This window comes from Tetrao urogallus (genome assembly GCF_951394365.1).
Source record: "Tetrao urogallus genome assembly, chromosome: 9".
In the NCBI taxonomy this organism is placed as follows: Eukaryota; Metazoa; Chordata; class Aves; order Galliformes; family Phasianidae; genus Tetrao; species Tetrao urogallus.
The window spans coordinates 15635209-15653220 of NC_136822.1; the positions used below are offsets into that span (position 1 = coordinate 15635209).

At 41.5% G+C, this 18012-nt stretch overlaps 1 protein-coding gene across 1 annotated transcript; it reads right to left on the bottom strand.

Moving 5' to 3' along the window:
• Positions 1 to 817: 817 nt before the first annotated feature.
• Positions 818 to 12072, bottom strand: RFC4 (replication factor C subunit 4; the record flags this gene model as incomplete). The annotated part of the gene is made up of 10 exons (XM_079539868.1): positions 818 to 913; positions 1297 to 1413; positions 2779 to 2859; positions 4530 to 4655; positions 5689 to 5809; positions 6000 to 6143; positions 6390 to 6509; positions 7682 to 7761; positions 11543 to 11621; positions 11948 to 12072. The coding sequence occupies 10 exons, from the start codon at positions 12070 to 12072 to the stop codon at positions 818 to 820; spliced, it is 1089 nt and encodes a 362-aa protein (XP_079395994.1).
• Between the last annotated feature and the right edge of the window lie 5940 nt (positions 12073 to 18012).

The following is an 18012-nucleotide window of genomic DNA, read 5'->3' on the forward strand; positions in this document are numbered from 1 at the left end:
AAGATATAAGTGCTGTATAAAATCAGCCAATTATGTTAAACTAGCCTACCTTCCTTTATTGTATGTACTTACCCTTCAGATTGAATTGGAAAGGCCTTTCAAAATCTCAAAACTTTTATAAGAGCATTAAAATGCATTTTTGTTTGATATGTATTTATTCAATAAAGTATTTAATTAGTGGTAAGTGTGATCTGGACCCTGTTGCTAAGCCCCAGCAAGCAAGCAATCATACTATTGTCTTAGTTAGGGTTAAACCCAGTAAAATTTGCCATATTGCACATGTCTTAATGAAGTTTGAATGTTCAATAAAATACTTCTATATTCACTTGCAGTGTAAGTCTTCTTGCAGATGGTTGGGCCTCACTAATGGGTGAACAGCTCTGTCACTTCCTGGGGGAGCTCAACCTCTATTTCTCATACTGCATGCAGTTGAGAACAGGGTCAGTTGTGGGTAGTGCATTGTGAAAGAAAGCATGGATTTAAGGCTACAGCAAATGCTAACAGCCTTTAAAATTCACTTCGCTATTCGTCGCCTAATGCAGTGTACTTTTTTCACTCACCCCATCAAATCTGTTTACAGTAAAGTGCTTCCTGCTACATTTAATGTCACAGGCTCTGGTAAAAAATGCTCCAGTGGCTGAAGTGCTTCCTTCTTTAATCCTCTTTCCAAAGGCCCCACACTCCATTAAGCTAATAAGGTCACTCTCACATTTCTTTTAATCAAACCATGACTATTTACTGAGCAGTTACTTTATTGTAAAAGCAATACAAGAGTAGGCAGATCCCACAACCACCAAGGTAACTGCTGCTGGAGGAGCTAGGTGTTTCGTGTTAGCTGCTGCATCACAAGGGCACACAGACTTATCAACTGCAAGTACTCATCAGCACCGTCTGCCAAGCATTTGTCCACTTCCTGCAATCAGAAGCAAGAGGTTAAAGCCCTTTACAAACTGTTATGAGCCAGCTGTCCCGTATTACAAGGGAGAGCAACCTGGCTAAGTTGGCAACTGGTTAATTGTTTGGCTCCAACTTCTCCAGTGCTCACACATCGTGTCCCCCTCAGCCCACACCAGGAAAAACACGCTTTCTCAAGGAGGCCAAGACTTCACAGTTCATAAATAGTAAGGGAGATGCACCATTCACACTGCAACTGTCAGGGTGGTTAATCAGTTCTACCTGCTTTACACAAGGAATTACTGGAAAGTATAAATCAGAGCTAATTACTTGGAAAAAAAAAAAAAGAAGCACTGTGGACTAGTAACTTCTTTCCCCTAAAAAGAGAAACTACCAACTTACTGCAAGCTTCTCAACAATGATTGATTTCTGCTTGTCACTGAAGTCTTCGCTCTCAACAACAAGATCATGAAGCTGGCTTATGAGCTGAGCAACAGCATAGCCCTCGTTTATAAGATTCTGCGTAAGGGTAGAAGAAAATGGAAATAATTAAGCAGTAAACACAGGAAAATGGCCAATCTGAAGAACTGTCTGAACCAGAAGACACTACTGGAACCTATTGTGGAACTTGATGTTGTGCAGGACAAGTCAGTTTACGTGCAGCCCAGCATCCTGCCTCACAGTCACCCAAAGTAGCAGCAAGGAGCACAGCAGGCATAGTGCAATGTTTGCCTAAACGCTGTCCCAGCTTCAGACAACTCACATCAAGGATTTTGTTAGCTGGAGGCACTCTGAGCAACCTCTGAGGAACCTGTCCAAACTCTCTCTAAAATTAGGAAAGCTCAGCATCCACAGCACCATGTGACAGAGTTTCACAGCCTTCACATTTTGAAGTGCAGCCAATTTTGATTTATTTTCTTCATCTGGTAGTGAGTAATCTCAGACATATAGAGAACTGTAAGGCCAGAAGCTTTTAAATTAAAAACTATGGCTACTGAAGATACCATTTTGTTGTTCTTAAACCAGTAGTGCCATGTGGCAGTAAATATTGAGAAGAGTATCCATTAAGCCATTTAAGCAGACAGAAGTCGAGGAAAATAGAGAAGTGCAATCTGGTACAAAACACAGAGTACCATGCTTTATAAAAGCACGCACTCAAATTGTGTCAATTGTTCACCAAGTGCTGATATTGAAGCAAAACCCCCACTGTAGCAGGGAATGGTACAGGACACTCAGCTTCACCAGGGATTCCTCCTAGATTCAAGATCCAGTTCATCACCATCGAAACTCGAACTCATGATATTAGGAACTTCACATTCTTCAGAGTAGAACTTCTGTTTGTATTAAAGAAAATAAATCCACCCCCCTAAACCAGCAGCCTGTGCCTTCTCCAGCAAGATCTATTTTAAGTCACTGCAGTTGGTAAGACAAACTTACTGTACTGTAAGATTAACATGAATTATTTTAAGACCTAAGGCTTATTACAGCTTTATTTGGATACTTCTCATCTAACACAGCCTCTGTGTTGCTATGTAGGTGAGTAGTTCAGAGACTAGTCTTGTCCACTGAAGATGCAATTCTAAAGCTCTGAGCTAAGCGTCTCACTATGAATTCCTGCTGTGCCTGACCTTGTCTAACAGCTCTACATGCCATCAGTTTAGTTCAGGAAAAGGACAGTTAACTGGTAGGGAATCTTGTTTTGCTGCTTTCACAACTTCCTCAGCAGGGAGAGCTCAGCATACTATCAGGTGAAAGCCGTGCTTCTTGAAACGCCCCTCCTGACTGATGTGATGCCACGTGGCTCTCAGCAGCAGAGCCGTAGCAACGGATTCACCGGGCAGTGACCTAGAAAGATATGCAGGCTGGAGCACTCAGGGACTCTACCTTTGCCGCTGTTTCCAGTTTCTCAAATGAACCACTCCAACAGGCAGATAGCAGTCCATCTATTGTTTCTCTTGGGATGACCTGCAACAAGAAGTTACATTTCTTACTTTCAACTGGGTGCACTCAGAATTCAGCCAGGACTGAAGCTGATGTTTACAGCAGCAAATATGAACTGTCCATAAAGGAGACCACTTTGTTCTTCTACTCACCACACCACTCTCAAGTTGCTGAGACAGACTAGATAACTTTTTTTTTTTTTTTTTTTTTTTTTTTAAATAAACAACTGAGAGCTCACCTTTGCTATTTGTTCTATGTTGGGGATATTAAGAACTAGATAAAGGTAGAGAATTGTCAAAGCCATTTATCAAATCAAAACAATCATTTATTTGGGACACTAAATGCAAGACTTCATTTATCAGGCAATGCTTTCTGTACCGTACTGCACCAAAGGAACACAGCAAATCAATTTTCTCTCCAATGATGCAATAGGGACAATATTTAAAAAAAAAAAAAAAAAAAAAAAAAAAAGCCCCTTGAAAAAGATCAGTCAATAAATTGGAAGAGAAAAGTTGACAGATGCCATTATTTATCTCAGAGCAGGGAGTACTGATGACATTCTCCCCTCTACACATCATCATTCCTGTCAGCTGAATGTCTGCTTTCAAAGCTTCTTTATTTGTTTTCTGTCCTAAGATTACCCCACCACGTGAAAGGCCTGTATGACCAAAAACTTGAAAGTCTTTATGGAGATGCAGAGTTGTGTTCCTTCTGCTGAACTAAGTACTATTCAATAAGCTGTCAAATGGAATTTTATGCTTCTCCTTCCTATTATGTTTTCTTTCTAAGAAGCCTCATAACTCTTAGAAGGCTAAAAAGGCTTCTTAGAAATGATGACTTACATTTACTTGTAAGTGAACTCCAGCTCTTTTCATACAGCCAGATGCTGTGTGTGAACTGAACAGTTCACTGAAAATGTAAAAGAAAAGCCACAACTGTTCTATGAAACACACACAGTAGCCACTGCCTGTTCCCATTCCATTCCTCTCAGCCTCCACAATCAGTCACTACAGTGACACCTTCAAAGGAATGGTGTCCATCATTAAAGCCAATTCACTTTTTCAGTTTTTCAAGTCCTAATCTTACATTTCTTGCTTTAGGGGTGTTTCGTTGCCATAGAAACATCTTCACATCAGCTTTTTAAAAGCTATTTTCTCCCAGAATTCTGCTCCCCCTGTCAATATTATCTATATCACTCTGGATGAAATCTCTGCTGTTTCTGTAAAAAGCCAATTTGCACAGATACCCTGAGAAACACTCCTGCTGTGGCATCAAGTTGAAAGCACGTTGCTACTGAAAGACATTCCTCCATGGTATTTCCAAACCATCCAGTGACAACCTACATACTCACACAGACAAAAAAACCCACATGCACTAAGACATTCTAGCCTACTGTCCTACACAAGGCATTATATTTTGCATTCACAGAGAGAACACTTCAGGTTCAAATTAAGCATGTTTTACATTTTCCCTTTACATACAGAAGTTGGTATTAACTTGCACTGTAATAAGTGTGTAGAACCAGGCAGTCCTTTAAATCCTGAGGGACTTTGTATCAGAACCCTACTGACAAAGCTAATATACATAAAACCATTGTCTTAATGGAACTTTGACCAAAGGCAGAGATAGGAAGAATACTTCATACACAAACAATATCAGACTTACTACAGGAGAAGCTGTAAAACAAAGCTTACCCCAGCAATTTCAGTAACAGTCTTCTCTGTGATCTCCTTCCCACCCATCAAGCGAGTGGCACTCTGAAGGTAAGTAATTGCTTTTCTTAAGTCCCCATCTGACACTTTAACAAGGTAAGATATTGCCTGAAAGATCACGTGAGAAAATGCTAAGTTATATTTTCACTGTTAATTAAGATACAGTAGACTTCCTCAACAAATTGACTTTAGAACATCAGACAAACCTGAAGCAGATGGTCACAGACAGCCTCAATACATGAGTTACAGTGCAACCTATCACAGAATGGCCAGGGTTGGAAGGGACTTCAAGGATCACAAATCTCCTACCCCCTGCCACATGCAGGGCCTCCAACCTCCCTATTTAATACCAGACCAGGCCTATCTGCTAATATAAATGCTACTGCAGACCTAATGCAGAGAGAAGATCTCACAACCAGGATTTTATGCCGCAAATGTCACCAAGCCTTTCCCAAGTTACTTGTCTCATAACTGAAACGAAACTCAGGACAGCAGTGCACAGTAACACAATGATCCACTGCTTTACCCACACTTGTATTTGTATTTTAACTGTGGCAACTTGTATTACTCACGTGGCTTTTGTGAAGCAACATATTCAGAAGGTGCAAAGTGATACACAGTGGAGTGAATTACAGCTAGCACTTCAGCCCGTATGAAGAGGTAGAGATAGAACTGAAGTACCAGATTTGAACAACACAAATGAACAAACATAACCTAGCAGAACATTTCTTTTGTCACTACTTGTGTTTGCCAGCCTTAAAATCTCACTGTGATTAACAAATCTTGAGTAGCTGCAGCATAATCCAGAAAGCATAAGCGCTGGGTACACCACAAATTATACAGCTGTAAGCACTGCAAACACATGCTGGATATTTCAGAATGAAGTATGGGTTTAAGTTCAGTTACTCAGTATAAAGCAAAAAGCCCAACAGTTTTTCCCCTAATCTACTCTGGTAGACAGTTTGATTTTAAGATGACCTTGAAAATTCCACCCCCATCTGTGTGGTGAGAATAACATCCAAATTATTTTCAACATGATATTTAGTACAATTGAGAAGTCTGGAAAGCTGTGCTGGCTCAGGTCCTTGTGCTGCAATGCAGTTATGCACCGGATTAAACAATAATATTACTCAGTAATCACCTCACTAGTGATTTTCACATTTTCCTTCTCAGAAACACCCAATAGCCTCTGTTGCTGGATTTCGTCTGACAAAGGTTTGAAACGGAATTTGGAGCATCGAGATGTTAAAGGTTCAATTATTCTGAAAAAGAAAAATGCTTGCCAAATGATTACATGGTCACATTCATGTAGATGAAGCTATGGAGGCAAACAGAAACAAAGCATAACACTATAAAATAATATATAAGTTGAAACCTAAGCAAAGCAAAAAAGGAAGTACTGAGTAGGAAGAAGAGTAACAAGTTCAAATAAGCAACAAATTCCTTCCACACCTGCTGATGTAGTTACAAATAAGGCAAAAACGTGTTGTTTTAGATTCTTTTTCCATTGTGCGCCTTAAGGCTGCCTGGGCTGCTGAGGTCATAGAGTCTGCTTCATCCAGGATCACAATCTTAAAAGGAGGACAAACTTCACCACTGAAAGATAAGAAATCTGTTATCCAGGAGACACACAGTCAAGTTAAAATATCAGTAAGTCAGATTTTATGTGAAGTTACATCAAGTCAAAGCTTAGCAGAGTACTGCACGCACTGCGAGCTCAACTGCAGTGCTCACTTCAGAGCAGGGTGAGAATTATGAAGCTCACCTGAATAAAAACAATCATGAGATTTGTCCTAAGCAGGAAAGTCCATCAAACAGAGCCAGCTCAGGTTCAGCACTTACTCTGCTCGGCTTCCAGATGCCGTGAGCTGAGCAAAAGCCTTCACTTTCTCACGGATCACCTGTATCCCACGCTCATCAGAGGCATTCAACTCCAGGACTCTTTGTCGGAATAGTTCAGGCCTGTAACATTTTTATTGCAGCACATTAGCTGTTATTGCTTGTAACAGTGTGTGACAAAGAATACCAACAATCCTTCCAGCCCTTTTGAACCAGATATTGTTTCTGCTAGTATTACTTTATAACCTACTTTGGTACAGCACAATAAAGATGAAATCATTCACACCTTGTATGAATCTCAATTAGGTGTTCTTAAAATTGACTCCCAGGCTGCCAAAAACAATGAAGCATAAAATTACAACGGTTACCCAGGAAAAAGCAATGGAAGCTGTTTTGATAACCACAGAGCACTGTACTGTGTGTCCTACTTATATGCTGTGAGCAGTGTGGAAGAAACAGTTAAATCTCCCAGGTCTGGTCACTGGAGGTGGTCTGCACTGCAATACTAACAGAACAGTAAACATCTAGAAAATATAAAACAGGTGGAATTTAGCAGCACTACCATACAGCTGCACCTCTGATTTAAAATAAATAAAACTGAATACAGTGGATTTTGAGTTCTGGGAATTCAGATGATCACATAATGAAGAGTTGTCTAGAATTTATCCTCTCAAACACTGAAGACAGAGGGGAAAGAGCCACCATAATCAGCATTAGATTCCATTATACCAACAAGCATTCTTGTGCATTTTTTGCTTATTGATCAGGCTGAAACACTTCTCAAAACATGTTATAATTCTCGTAGTGAAAGTACACAGAGTTCACAAGAGCTATAACATGCTGAAAGTTGGTCTGAGCCCCAGGATTACTTCCTGCCATAACTCAATGCATGCAACAGAAAGACTGAGATACAGACATTTTGTGAAGGAAGATGTGTTTAGCTAACAGCTTACTGAATAAATTGTCAAAACTAGAGTTCTACAAAGTTCAGCACAGCACATGCAAACCGTCTCTTTTCATACTCTTTTCTGCTAATGAACACTTGGTTAAAGGTACACAGGGTTACCATGGCTGTTAAACTCAAGTATGTATTGCTGGCCATGATGGTAACCATGAGTTAACCGGGTTGAGAGAGACAGCTGATGTTAGAACTGAAGCAGAACATGAAGCCATTCTTGAGTAAGAATATATGAGAAAGTTTCCAGAAATGACATAAGAAGAGGCAACAACCAGAGACATACAATTAGAAGACATGTGATTGTTGCTTATACCAATGCAACACAATTCTAGCTTACCCAAAGAGTTCTCGGGCAGCTGCTAAAATAGTGGAGGTCTTTCCAGTTCCAGGTGGGCCATAGAACAGCAGATTGGGAAGCTGGAACAGTAAGGCATATTTATAAAAAAAACAAACAAACAAAAAAAAAACACCACAAACAAGCAAACAAAACAGGAAAATCTACTGAGAATCTGAGCACCTGACAGAAACTACCTACTTCTGCTGAACAATACAAAGACTCTCACTTTTAGGTGTTTGCAAGCAGTGCTCTGAAGGAAAATAAACAGTTGTTCTTTTTAAGACTGCACAGACAAGCTATTTGGTGGCAACATCACACAGATGCTTGCAAGAACTGGCTGGAATGCATAGCATTGGCAAATACCCAAAGAATCCAAAGATTTTTCAAAGGAAGAAACTGTGTCATTTCTCAAAGAGATTAACTTAACAGATCTTTCAAATATTTTCACTAATGACATTAGGATGAGAAACGGGAATGCACTAAAGAAGCACACTGACACGGGAAGATGAAAGAAGCACAGGGAAGACCACACTAATATTTATAGGATAATATCCAGGAGCACAACACATAAAACTTCCTTATCACTAGATGTCTGCCGGGTGTCTGGAATTCACAAGCTGGAAATAAAACAAAAGCTGACCTCATTTGTCTGTCACAGGGCTGTTCCTGTACTCCTCACCACTGTAACACAGAGCTCCTAGGACGCACGTTTTCATACAAATGGACAATTAGTAAAACTAACACAAGGCTAACAAGACATTACCTGGGAAAGCAGACAATTTCTAACTGGAAAATGTTATTAAAGGAATGGAGGATTTATTTTATGAGAAATTCCTTTATTTATTTTTAAGAGTTGCCCAGGAAAAGGAGAGCAAGTATCCACTGACCCCATAGATGTATCAAAGCAACAGCAACAGGGAGAGAACAAAGCAGGCAAAAACCAAAGTCTGTAAGTTAGCCATGATTTAATTTTGGATGAAATCAAGCAGCGCTGGAGCTAGACATCTCTGCAATATCTCTTCAAATAAACCATCACATTGTGTTTTAAAACAACTGCTTTTGACAGTAGATGTTCCAGTTCCACATTCTTAGAACAGCAATAATATAAACCTCTCCTGCCTGACTTATTTTTGGTTCATGTTCTATTTCTAAAGATTCAACTGAAGTTAAAGAATTTTATGCTGAATATAGCAAGCAATGCAGACAGAATCAGAGCAGAAAAGCCAAAGACATCTAAAGAGCAGGGTGAAATGCAGGGATGTATGATCCACAGTCAGACCTCTTATGCAACAAGCATTTCATTTTAAAAACTAAGGTAAGACAGAACAAACATAACTGTGTATGTGCTGGAAAAGTAAGGATGGCAGAATTTCATCACTTTATTATAAAAAGCACATTGAGTTTTCCCTGTTCTTTCTGCCAATCATTTGTTGCTTGGTTCCCTGGCTAATGAAAACTAAACAGTACTCAAGACAAACACAGGATTTTTCAAGTCTAATTAAACCCCACAGCATCATTGTCTCCCTATATATAGTTTTAAGAAATCTCCATGGAGAGGAAATGCTTCCTAAACGACAACAGAAAATTCACCCCAGCCATGTTAGTCAGCACACTGCACAAGCAGACATTTTGTGGAGCTGTGTTTTCAAGATTCACGATTCCATGGCTCTGTGCTAATTCACACTAATTCTCAAAACAAGCATTAGCTGCTTAAAAGCTTTAACAGGAATCGGTGTTTCTGAGTTTGTGAAATCTATGCTGCTACTACTGCTTTGGGTTCAACCCCTTTTATGCTCATTTCTCACCGAGGTTATCACCAGTATTTACACTGCTTTGTCAACCAGCACAGCCTCATCCTTCGTGCAACTCTGTGGCACTAATTTTAACAGACTGTAAGCTGAGCTGGTTTAACCATTGCTCCAGGCCTGCTGGGGAAGGCAGGATACCTGCAGGCACCACCTGCTCAAGGGAATTGCCACAAGCAGGAGAAGCCTCAAATACCTGTCTACAAGTTTCACAAGTGACGATGTAAACCAAAATTACAGCCCTACTCTTACTTTTCTAGGTTCTCTATCAGTAAAATATAATCTAGTAATTGAAAAATAAAGAACACCATAACATATGTCAGTTTCTCTGAAAAAAAGCAGCAACAAAAACAGAAATCAATGTCTCTAGCTCAAAACCACCTGGACTCTGATCTTTCCAGTTTATAACAAGAGAGATGCTTGCTATTCTAGACTGAGATATACTGCAGTTTTAGAAATCCTGCCCTACTTAGCAACTACAAAACCAGGGCCTACAAATACTTAAAAGCAATTCAACAGAGGACCGACTTTCCATTTGCAACAGTAAGGTTTAAATAAAGCACATGACACAAGCTTAGCACATCATCACAGCTGTTTCTTTGATCCCATCAGATCTCCAAATTCAGTAAGAACTCCTGACACAAGAGTCAGCCACTCAGAGTTTAAATTACACTTTTGCCTTTTTGACAGAATGAGTTCTTTCAAGAATTATCAAAACCATCTAAATTCTGAAAGCATCAAATATTTGAACAACTCACAATTTTGTTCTCAAATGGCTTGCTGAGCTTGGGTAGCTATCGTAAAATACAGAGCCTGTAGCCACCATAGAAAGGAGTTATAATTTGCCTTTTTTCAACCCAGGAGGCAAAAAGTCAGCACAAGTGCACAAGGCTCATGACGGAGATACGTGGTTGATCCAGAAGCAAAGGGTTTTAAATAGCTGCTGCTCAAAATAGAACTTGACAACCCATCACCTAAGCAACACTGCAAGACTGATGTGTCCAGACAGAAGAGATGACAGAACTCAGTTCTCCTCAGCCATTAACAGTGCCTTACTAATTTCTAGAACTATACAAATACTAAAATACAGCAGCGTTGCTGTTGAGACCTAGATTTTCAAGGATGCAACGTTACACAGTAAGGTCATAACCGTGTCCTTAAAATAAACTGAATCTGGAGACATGGACTAAATAAGTTACACAAGTCTTTCCCAATTCCGTCATCCCAGCTCCATTTTAACCCCCATACTCAAATATAAAATACTTCAGCTTCTGCATGTTCTGATTAAATGAATATTTTCAGGTATAAACAGTCTCAAGCTAATCAAAATGAGAATTGTTTCAATGTAAGAGTTCCAAACACCAAAGACTATGGATACACATCGCACATCAGAGTACAAATAAGTGAAAGGGTTCCTCCATAACTCTCTGAAAAGCCTGACATAGTTTCTATAGCTCTCAGTGAGCAGATATCCACATCACAACTGCTCTTTTTGGAACATCCTTACCAACCAGTTCAGCTAGCATTGGCTGTCCACAGAAACAGAGCCATTTTTGGAGCACAAGAATACCCCTTCTAGGTGAAATATGGAGCTAAAGAAGTGTCAACATGCACGTAAGGAAGGGATTTTCCACACTTGGGGAGTAGGAGTGGGAAAAAAAAAAAACAACACAAAAACAAGAAACACGTTTAGCTTTTTCTTAGTAAATCACTCGAACTGATTAGCAATAACTGGCAATCTAAGTTGTTCGATGAAAAGTTTCCCCTCCACTCTTTGTCATAAATGCCAGAAGCATCAGCTGAATAACATTTAGAAAACAAAAGCTTCTGCACACACTATTAACAGGAAGTTTACCAGTTCAGATTTCTCAGAAAAATTCCAATGTGTCACAGTGCTCTGAAAGCTGGAAGCAGCAGAGACATCGCACTGCTCACCACGTGCCATTGGAAGTCACTTCATTAGCCTGGAGAATCAGCCATAGCCAAGCTGGAAAAGGGAAGTCCCCACCATTGCCTACACGTTCTGTGCTCAGGCAGACGTTATGGCAGCACTCACATCAGCACCTTCCAAGGACTTTTTCAGCACAGCAACAACTTCATCCTGGAAAGCGACCTCATCCACGTTTTTGGGGCGACTAAAGAGAAAGACATCAAATGCGGTTTATTACCAAACAGTTTCTGCGGGAATGGGAATTGAGAAAGACAACATTCCCCTTCCTGATGACGTCGATGCCAATAAGCTACAGTAAATTTCGCAGCCGAGGCCAGAATCCCAACAGGAACTCAGCCAGACGCCTCCGGTCTGCCTCCCCGCGGTGACCCGACAGCTCAGCTTACGTTCAGCCGTATGTGCTGAACATAGAACACCGCCCCGCGCTCATTTCTGGAGCGCAACTGTCTCCCAGCGGAGACACCTACAGCCGCGACCCGCCCCACAGCCCCCAGCCCGGCAGGCCCTTACTATTTCTCCACCCAGGGGACGGGTTTGAGCCTCTTGCCTTCCCCGCTGCTCCCCGCCGCACTCCTCTCCTTGGCGGCTGGAGGCTTGGTGCTGATGGAGGACGGGCCTTTGAGGAAGGCCTGCATGGCTCCTCGCCGTCCCCTCAGCTCGGCGCGGTCGTTAAACCCAGCGCATCACGACGCGCACGATCCCAACGCCGCGCGCGCCCTGCAGCAGCTTCCCGCCAAGCCGCCGCCACTCAAGGCGAAGCGGGGCCACTTCCGCCTGCTGAGAGCCAATCACAGCGCCCCCACTCGGCGGAGAGGGCGGGCCCACCGGCAGTGCAACGACTGCGCCGCTGTCTGAGGACCGTGAGGTGAGGGCCAGGAGCGCCATGTTGGCACCGCCCCTCGGGGCGGTACCAGGGGCCAGATGGGCGGCTGGCGCTTCCTCCTCCTCGCTGACCTTAGCAAATGCCGTTTCTCCAACAACAACAACAAAAAGGTTTTAAAACAAAGAAAGAAAGAAAAACCGTGCAGCGCCGAAAGCGAGCGGTGGAGGGGCCCTTCCTGTCAGGATGCGGGAGCTGAGGCCGCTAAGCTGCGCCCTGAGGGGAGAGCTCTGAAGAGGAGCCCGGAAAGCCCCAGTGCCTGCCGTGCCCCGCTGGCATCGCGCTGCAGGGCAGCCGCTGCTCGGACCTGTGCCGTCCCTCGCTGCTATGAGAGCAGCTCCCCCACGTGTACAAAGCGGGGCTTATATGTGCCAAAGTTACCGGTTAACCAAAGGAGAATCTTTGCATTTTCCGTTACTTCCCATGAAAGCAAAAGCAGAATTAGAACAGGATTTAAAATGAAGGATGTGGTTGATGGGACAGGCTCCTTTGCAGGACTACAAAGCATCCCTGCAGATCCAGCAGTCATGGTGCCCGCCCGTGTTTTCGTGCACCAGGTAGCCAAATCGTATCCTCCCACTGTGTGGCAGTTTCCTGCATAAAAAGTAAAGAAAATCTGCTGCCTACAAGTGCTCGTTGTGTACTTGCAGCTGTTGTGCTTTCCCTTTCACAGAATCGCAAGGTTGGAAACGACCTGCAAGATCATGTAGTCCAACCGTCAAGCGTCAATCCAACCTCAATCATTTAGTCCAACCTTTGGCTGCCCCCGAGCAAATGCAAGGCCAGAGCAGCCCAGGCAGCTGCAGAGGGGATCGTCCAGAACTGAACCTGTGCTAAAGGGAAGAGTGAGTCGGAAAGGGTTTCTATGGCAACAGATGAGCAGTCTTTGGAAAAGGAGTGCAGGAAAGAACTGATCTGGAAATACATCGTTCTGTTGGCAAGACAAGCCTGTAATCTGTGTTCGAGCAATTTTAAATAAACTGTTTCTTTTCATCTGGCGTTCTATTATTGAAACATGAAAATGCCTAGGCAGCAAGAGATGCCCATACACATAATTTCTGAAGTTGCCCTGTTCTTCCTGATGAAAATGCAATGCTGCTTTTTTCTCACTCTGATTACATTTGATACTTCCAAGTAACGGTGACTTGGAAATGGTAAGGATGCATAAGCAGATATAACTGATTAGTATTCATCCTGAAGCTATATAAGGCTTTGTTATATTTTGAAGCTTCCTTCTATTTTGTGGTCTCCCTTCTATCCTCTCCTCAAAGGGCCACTTCAAATATTCCTGGCATTTGAGCATTTTATCACCTTTCTCTGAGCCTCATGTTCAGCTCATCAAAGGAACCTCCTGTCTGCTAGACTGAATATATTAACATGAAGAACATGAATGTTCTTCCTGACAGAACACTTCATTTCATCACCTTAGTAAAAGTAATACATTCCAGAAAGAAATAAGTGAACTCAAGGTCCAGTTTCTTTCTCTGTCTCTCACAGTTTTTCTCTCCCTCCAGTGAATAAATACAAAGACTGAATATTATGCTTGCTCAGTTCTGCATTCATTTACCATCTTAAGGTCCAACAGACCAAACTTATATTTACAGTGTACTCTCATGCTTGTATCCAGGCTTTCCCATGGCAAAGACAGTTTTTCTATTAGTGTCTCTCAATGTGGTCCATGGTAAATGTCTACAGTCTAATGCACAGGAGAACTACTTTATCTTCAAATCCTGATCATTTGGAACATGATGAATTTGTTCTCCAAAGCACGTTAAGATAATTGGCTGTGTGTCCATAAAAGTGCCAGACAGTATTGAAAAACATTACAAATATTTGTGTTTTTTTTCCTCTTGGGTTGTGACAGAAACATATTTGAGGAATTTGACTAAACTTTTAAAATCAGAAATCCAGAGAGAGACCTGATCAGTTATGAGTTTGGGGGAGGTTTATTTGAGGTGGCCTTGGCACTTTTCCTTTTAAAATATATTTATAACATATTTACTTCATAAATAAAACTATTTCAGACTATTTTAATTTATAAAGGCATAAAACACCCAGTGTGTCAGCAGTGTGTTAGTATTTAAAAACTGTAATGCCCCAGTGGCAGATGTCTCATTTCTAATAATGTTCACAAGCAACCTTCTCTGTTCTTATCCTAACCAGGTCATCCAACCACACCTGAACACTGCTATCTTCCAAATACTTCATCTCATTTCCCCTCCAGCTGAAGCAGATCCATCAGCTCAGTGCGACGATCCATTCCATTACACCACTGTGTCAGCAAACAGGAGGTAGGAGTAGGAACTTGTGGTGGGGTGGGTGGGGAGGTGAAGAATGTGCATTTGGGTTGCAGGGCGGTTTTTTGGCACCTTGGACTGATCTAAATGGGAAGCCTGTTCCCTTTCCTTCTTAGTCTGCTTTTGCTGACATTTGCAGGTGTACACTCACCCAGTGCTGGGTTTTTTTTCATGACACTGAAAGTAGAGAACTGTTTCCTTGAAATGAACTACATAATAAGACAAAATTCAGCAATTAATCTGATCCTAAAAATCAGGATCACTGTCCAACAGCTTTGTCCAAAATTCAGGTTTTGTTTTGAACAAGGAAAGATGTTAGAAAGTGTTTAAAGAAACCAAGGCAGTATAAGTAATTAAAAATATAAATGTATTGATTTTCTTTCATCATTTATCTGTTGACTTTCAACATTCAAAGACTTCTGACAAAATTATGTAAGCAGTACAGAGCAGGCAGACTGGCTTACATAAACAAGTTCAAAGCAGGATGGCAATAACAACAAGAGATCTGAATTGGCTTTTGGATTTTTTTTTTTAATAAAGATACAGTAACCAGGACAACATTTGGATCAGTTCAAGAAAGAATGACTGAGCGATATGATCATGATGTACAAAGTCATGGCTAAGTTGGAGTCTGTGAATAGGAAATTTTTAATTCCTTCTCAAGATGAGGAACCAGAGGGCTGAAATTGACTATAAGTCTTTGGACTTAAAACCCAAAGAGGTTTTGGTTTTTTTTTTTTTTTTTTTTTTTTTTTTAACACAGAATCACAGACTCACAGAATGGCCAGGGTTGGAAGGGAACTCAAGGATCACGAATCTCCAACCCCCTGCCACATGCAGGGCCACCAACCTCCCCATTTAATGCTAGACCAGGCTGCTCAGGGCCCTATCCAACCTGGCCTTGAACACCTCCAGGGACAGGGCAGCCACAGCCTCTCTGGGCAGCTGTTCCAGCACCTCACCACTCTCTCTGTAAAGAACTTTCCCCTGACATCCAACCTAAATCTTCACTCCCTCAACATAAAGCCATTTCCCCTTGTCCTGCTGTTATCTACCCTTTCAAAGAGTTGATTCTCCTCCTGTTTGTAGGCTCCCTTAGGTATTGAAAGGCTGCAATGAGGTCACCCCAGAGCCTTATTTTCTTTTAATACATTTTTAAATTGCAAATCTTGTTCCTACAAAAATTATAGATAGATTCAAAAAATAACTAGATAGATTTGTGAAGAAATAGAGCATTGAATATGAAACAGCGTCTGATGCAAAGCAGGTCAGGCTTTGCAGGAGTATCATCAAGAGGTTAAGCGTGAAGGCAGAGACCCAGGCATTACTGGGTGAACTCTGTGTGGGAGAACAAGTGTGCATGCAAGTTTTAGCAGAGAACTGCAGATTGGTCGTAGGAGCTGACTGAAAAGACAGTGAAAAGCCAAGAAAAGTCAGTGAAGCACAAGCAATGTGACCATCTTAGAAGCTAAGCAAGAACACTGAAGTGTTTCAAAAAGAACAAAAGTAAGAAAAATTGGGTGATGCTGTCTTTTACTGCATGATTTGTTACAGAAAAGAAACACAGTGTGCCTTCTTTGTAGGTATGCATCAAAGAAGTATCTGACTCATTTACCAGTTTCTTCTGCTAATAGAATTATACTGCACATCTGAAGCATTGCCATAAGCAGTTGGAAGTGGTAACAGCATAATTACCTTACCTGATTGTGCCAACAGTGTTCCAGTTCTTGAGTTCCCAGCCAGTAATAGAACCCTGGCCTTTGATATGGGGATCAGATAGACCAAAGTTAAAGGAGAAAATGTCATGATACAAGAGTAGCTTGCTTGCAAAAATGAAAGTTGGGAAAGGAATTCTAAGCTTTTCTGTTATTCTATCTGTTTACCTTTATTTCTGGTATGAGCAAGTCCTCAAGGGCGTTCTGAACATCAGCAATTCTGAACATCAGAAATTAGTGATGTGGTTCTGGAAGGGGATTTGGCTGAAAAACTTAAGAGATGGGTGAACCTGTAAGGCCTATGTGTGGCTTGGAAAGTAGAGCTAAGGTGGTTAAGATCTCATTTTTAATAGCCCTTCAGTCTCAGGGGGCTACATGGCTTTTAGTGATACGTGAAAGGGGTGTGCAGTTATTCAAGATGAAAAGAAAGATTAGATATTTTGCAGTGAGAATTTCCCCTTCCATCTGTTGAGGCCATAGGATCTTGTAAATACTTTTTGTTTGCAGTGTGTCATTTTCTGCTTATTAAAATTGCTTACAGTGCTTTTTTCCTCAGCTGTTCAATTCAGGATCTAATAAATGGCTATTGATTTCTCAGGCTGTCGCTCTGTGAAGAAATCAAGCTCTTTCCTATTGCCATCATTTTAGTGGAACTGCTGTGTTTGTACAGCCACAGTGCTGCTTTCTTGTGAGGCTGTCTGGTGCCTGAAATATGAATTGTCATCTTCTGTGCCTCCAGCTCATACATATCAGCAAGGACTTTATGCTACAGAGTGGAAGGCTGTATTTTCAGTAGTGGAAGTACTGGCCCAATTTCACAAGTATCCTGAGCTCTGGAAATGGTTACCGTTACAGTGGTGGAGTGAGTTGCTTCAGTGTAATTGAACCTTTCCTTGAGTGACAGACGCAGCTTTCATTTCTCTCTCTCTGAGATTCCTATACTCTGGGTTTCTGTTTCTCCCTCACTCAACTTGAGCCCTGAACTGTGGATTACCAGTGTTTTTGCAGCATTTCTGAATTGGATGAGTCCCTCTGGATCTGCCATTTAGGAGTGGCACACTATGAGCAGCAGCCTTCTTTAATGCAGGTATCATTTTTGCAGGTATCACTGATCTTGCCAGTGTGAAGAAATCATTCTGTGATCTGTAAATCTAGTGGAGTGTGCTACCCTGTGGCTGTGTCTTGCATCCCAGGCCTTCCCACTAAATAACTCCAGTTTCCCTCTTTAGTTCATTATGACTGATGTAATAGCATAGCACCCTCAGCTCTGATTAAATCATACATAACCCACCACACAGCATAAGCTGGGGAAGCAGCAGTGGCTGATTGTAGGCTGCTATGTGATGGCTGTCTGTCTAGTACATACACGTTACTAGCCAGTCTGTAAGACAGCCACCAAATGGAATTATTCAGTCCTTTTCTCCTTTTGGGCTTTGTACGCCCAGCTCATTTTCAGTGAACCTGCAAGAACTTGTTTCTGTCTCCTGAATTAGACTGAAATTGACCAGCAGGTTCAAAAATTATTGAAAGCATAGCAGACAACTGGAAAACAAACAAATGCAGAAGAACAAATAATAAGAGAAAAAACAATCTTGAAGTAGCAAGTGTACAAGTGTCTGCAGTTACTGGTAATAAGTAACAGTGTTAGTATAGGAGCATATGGTCTTAAAATAGCTGAGAATA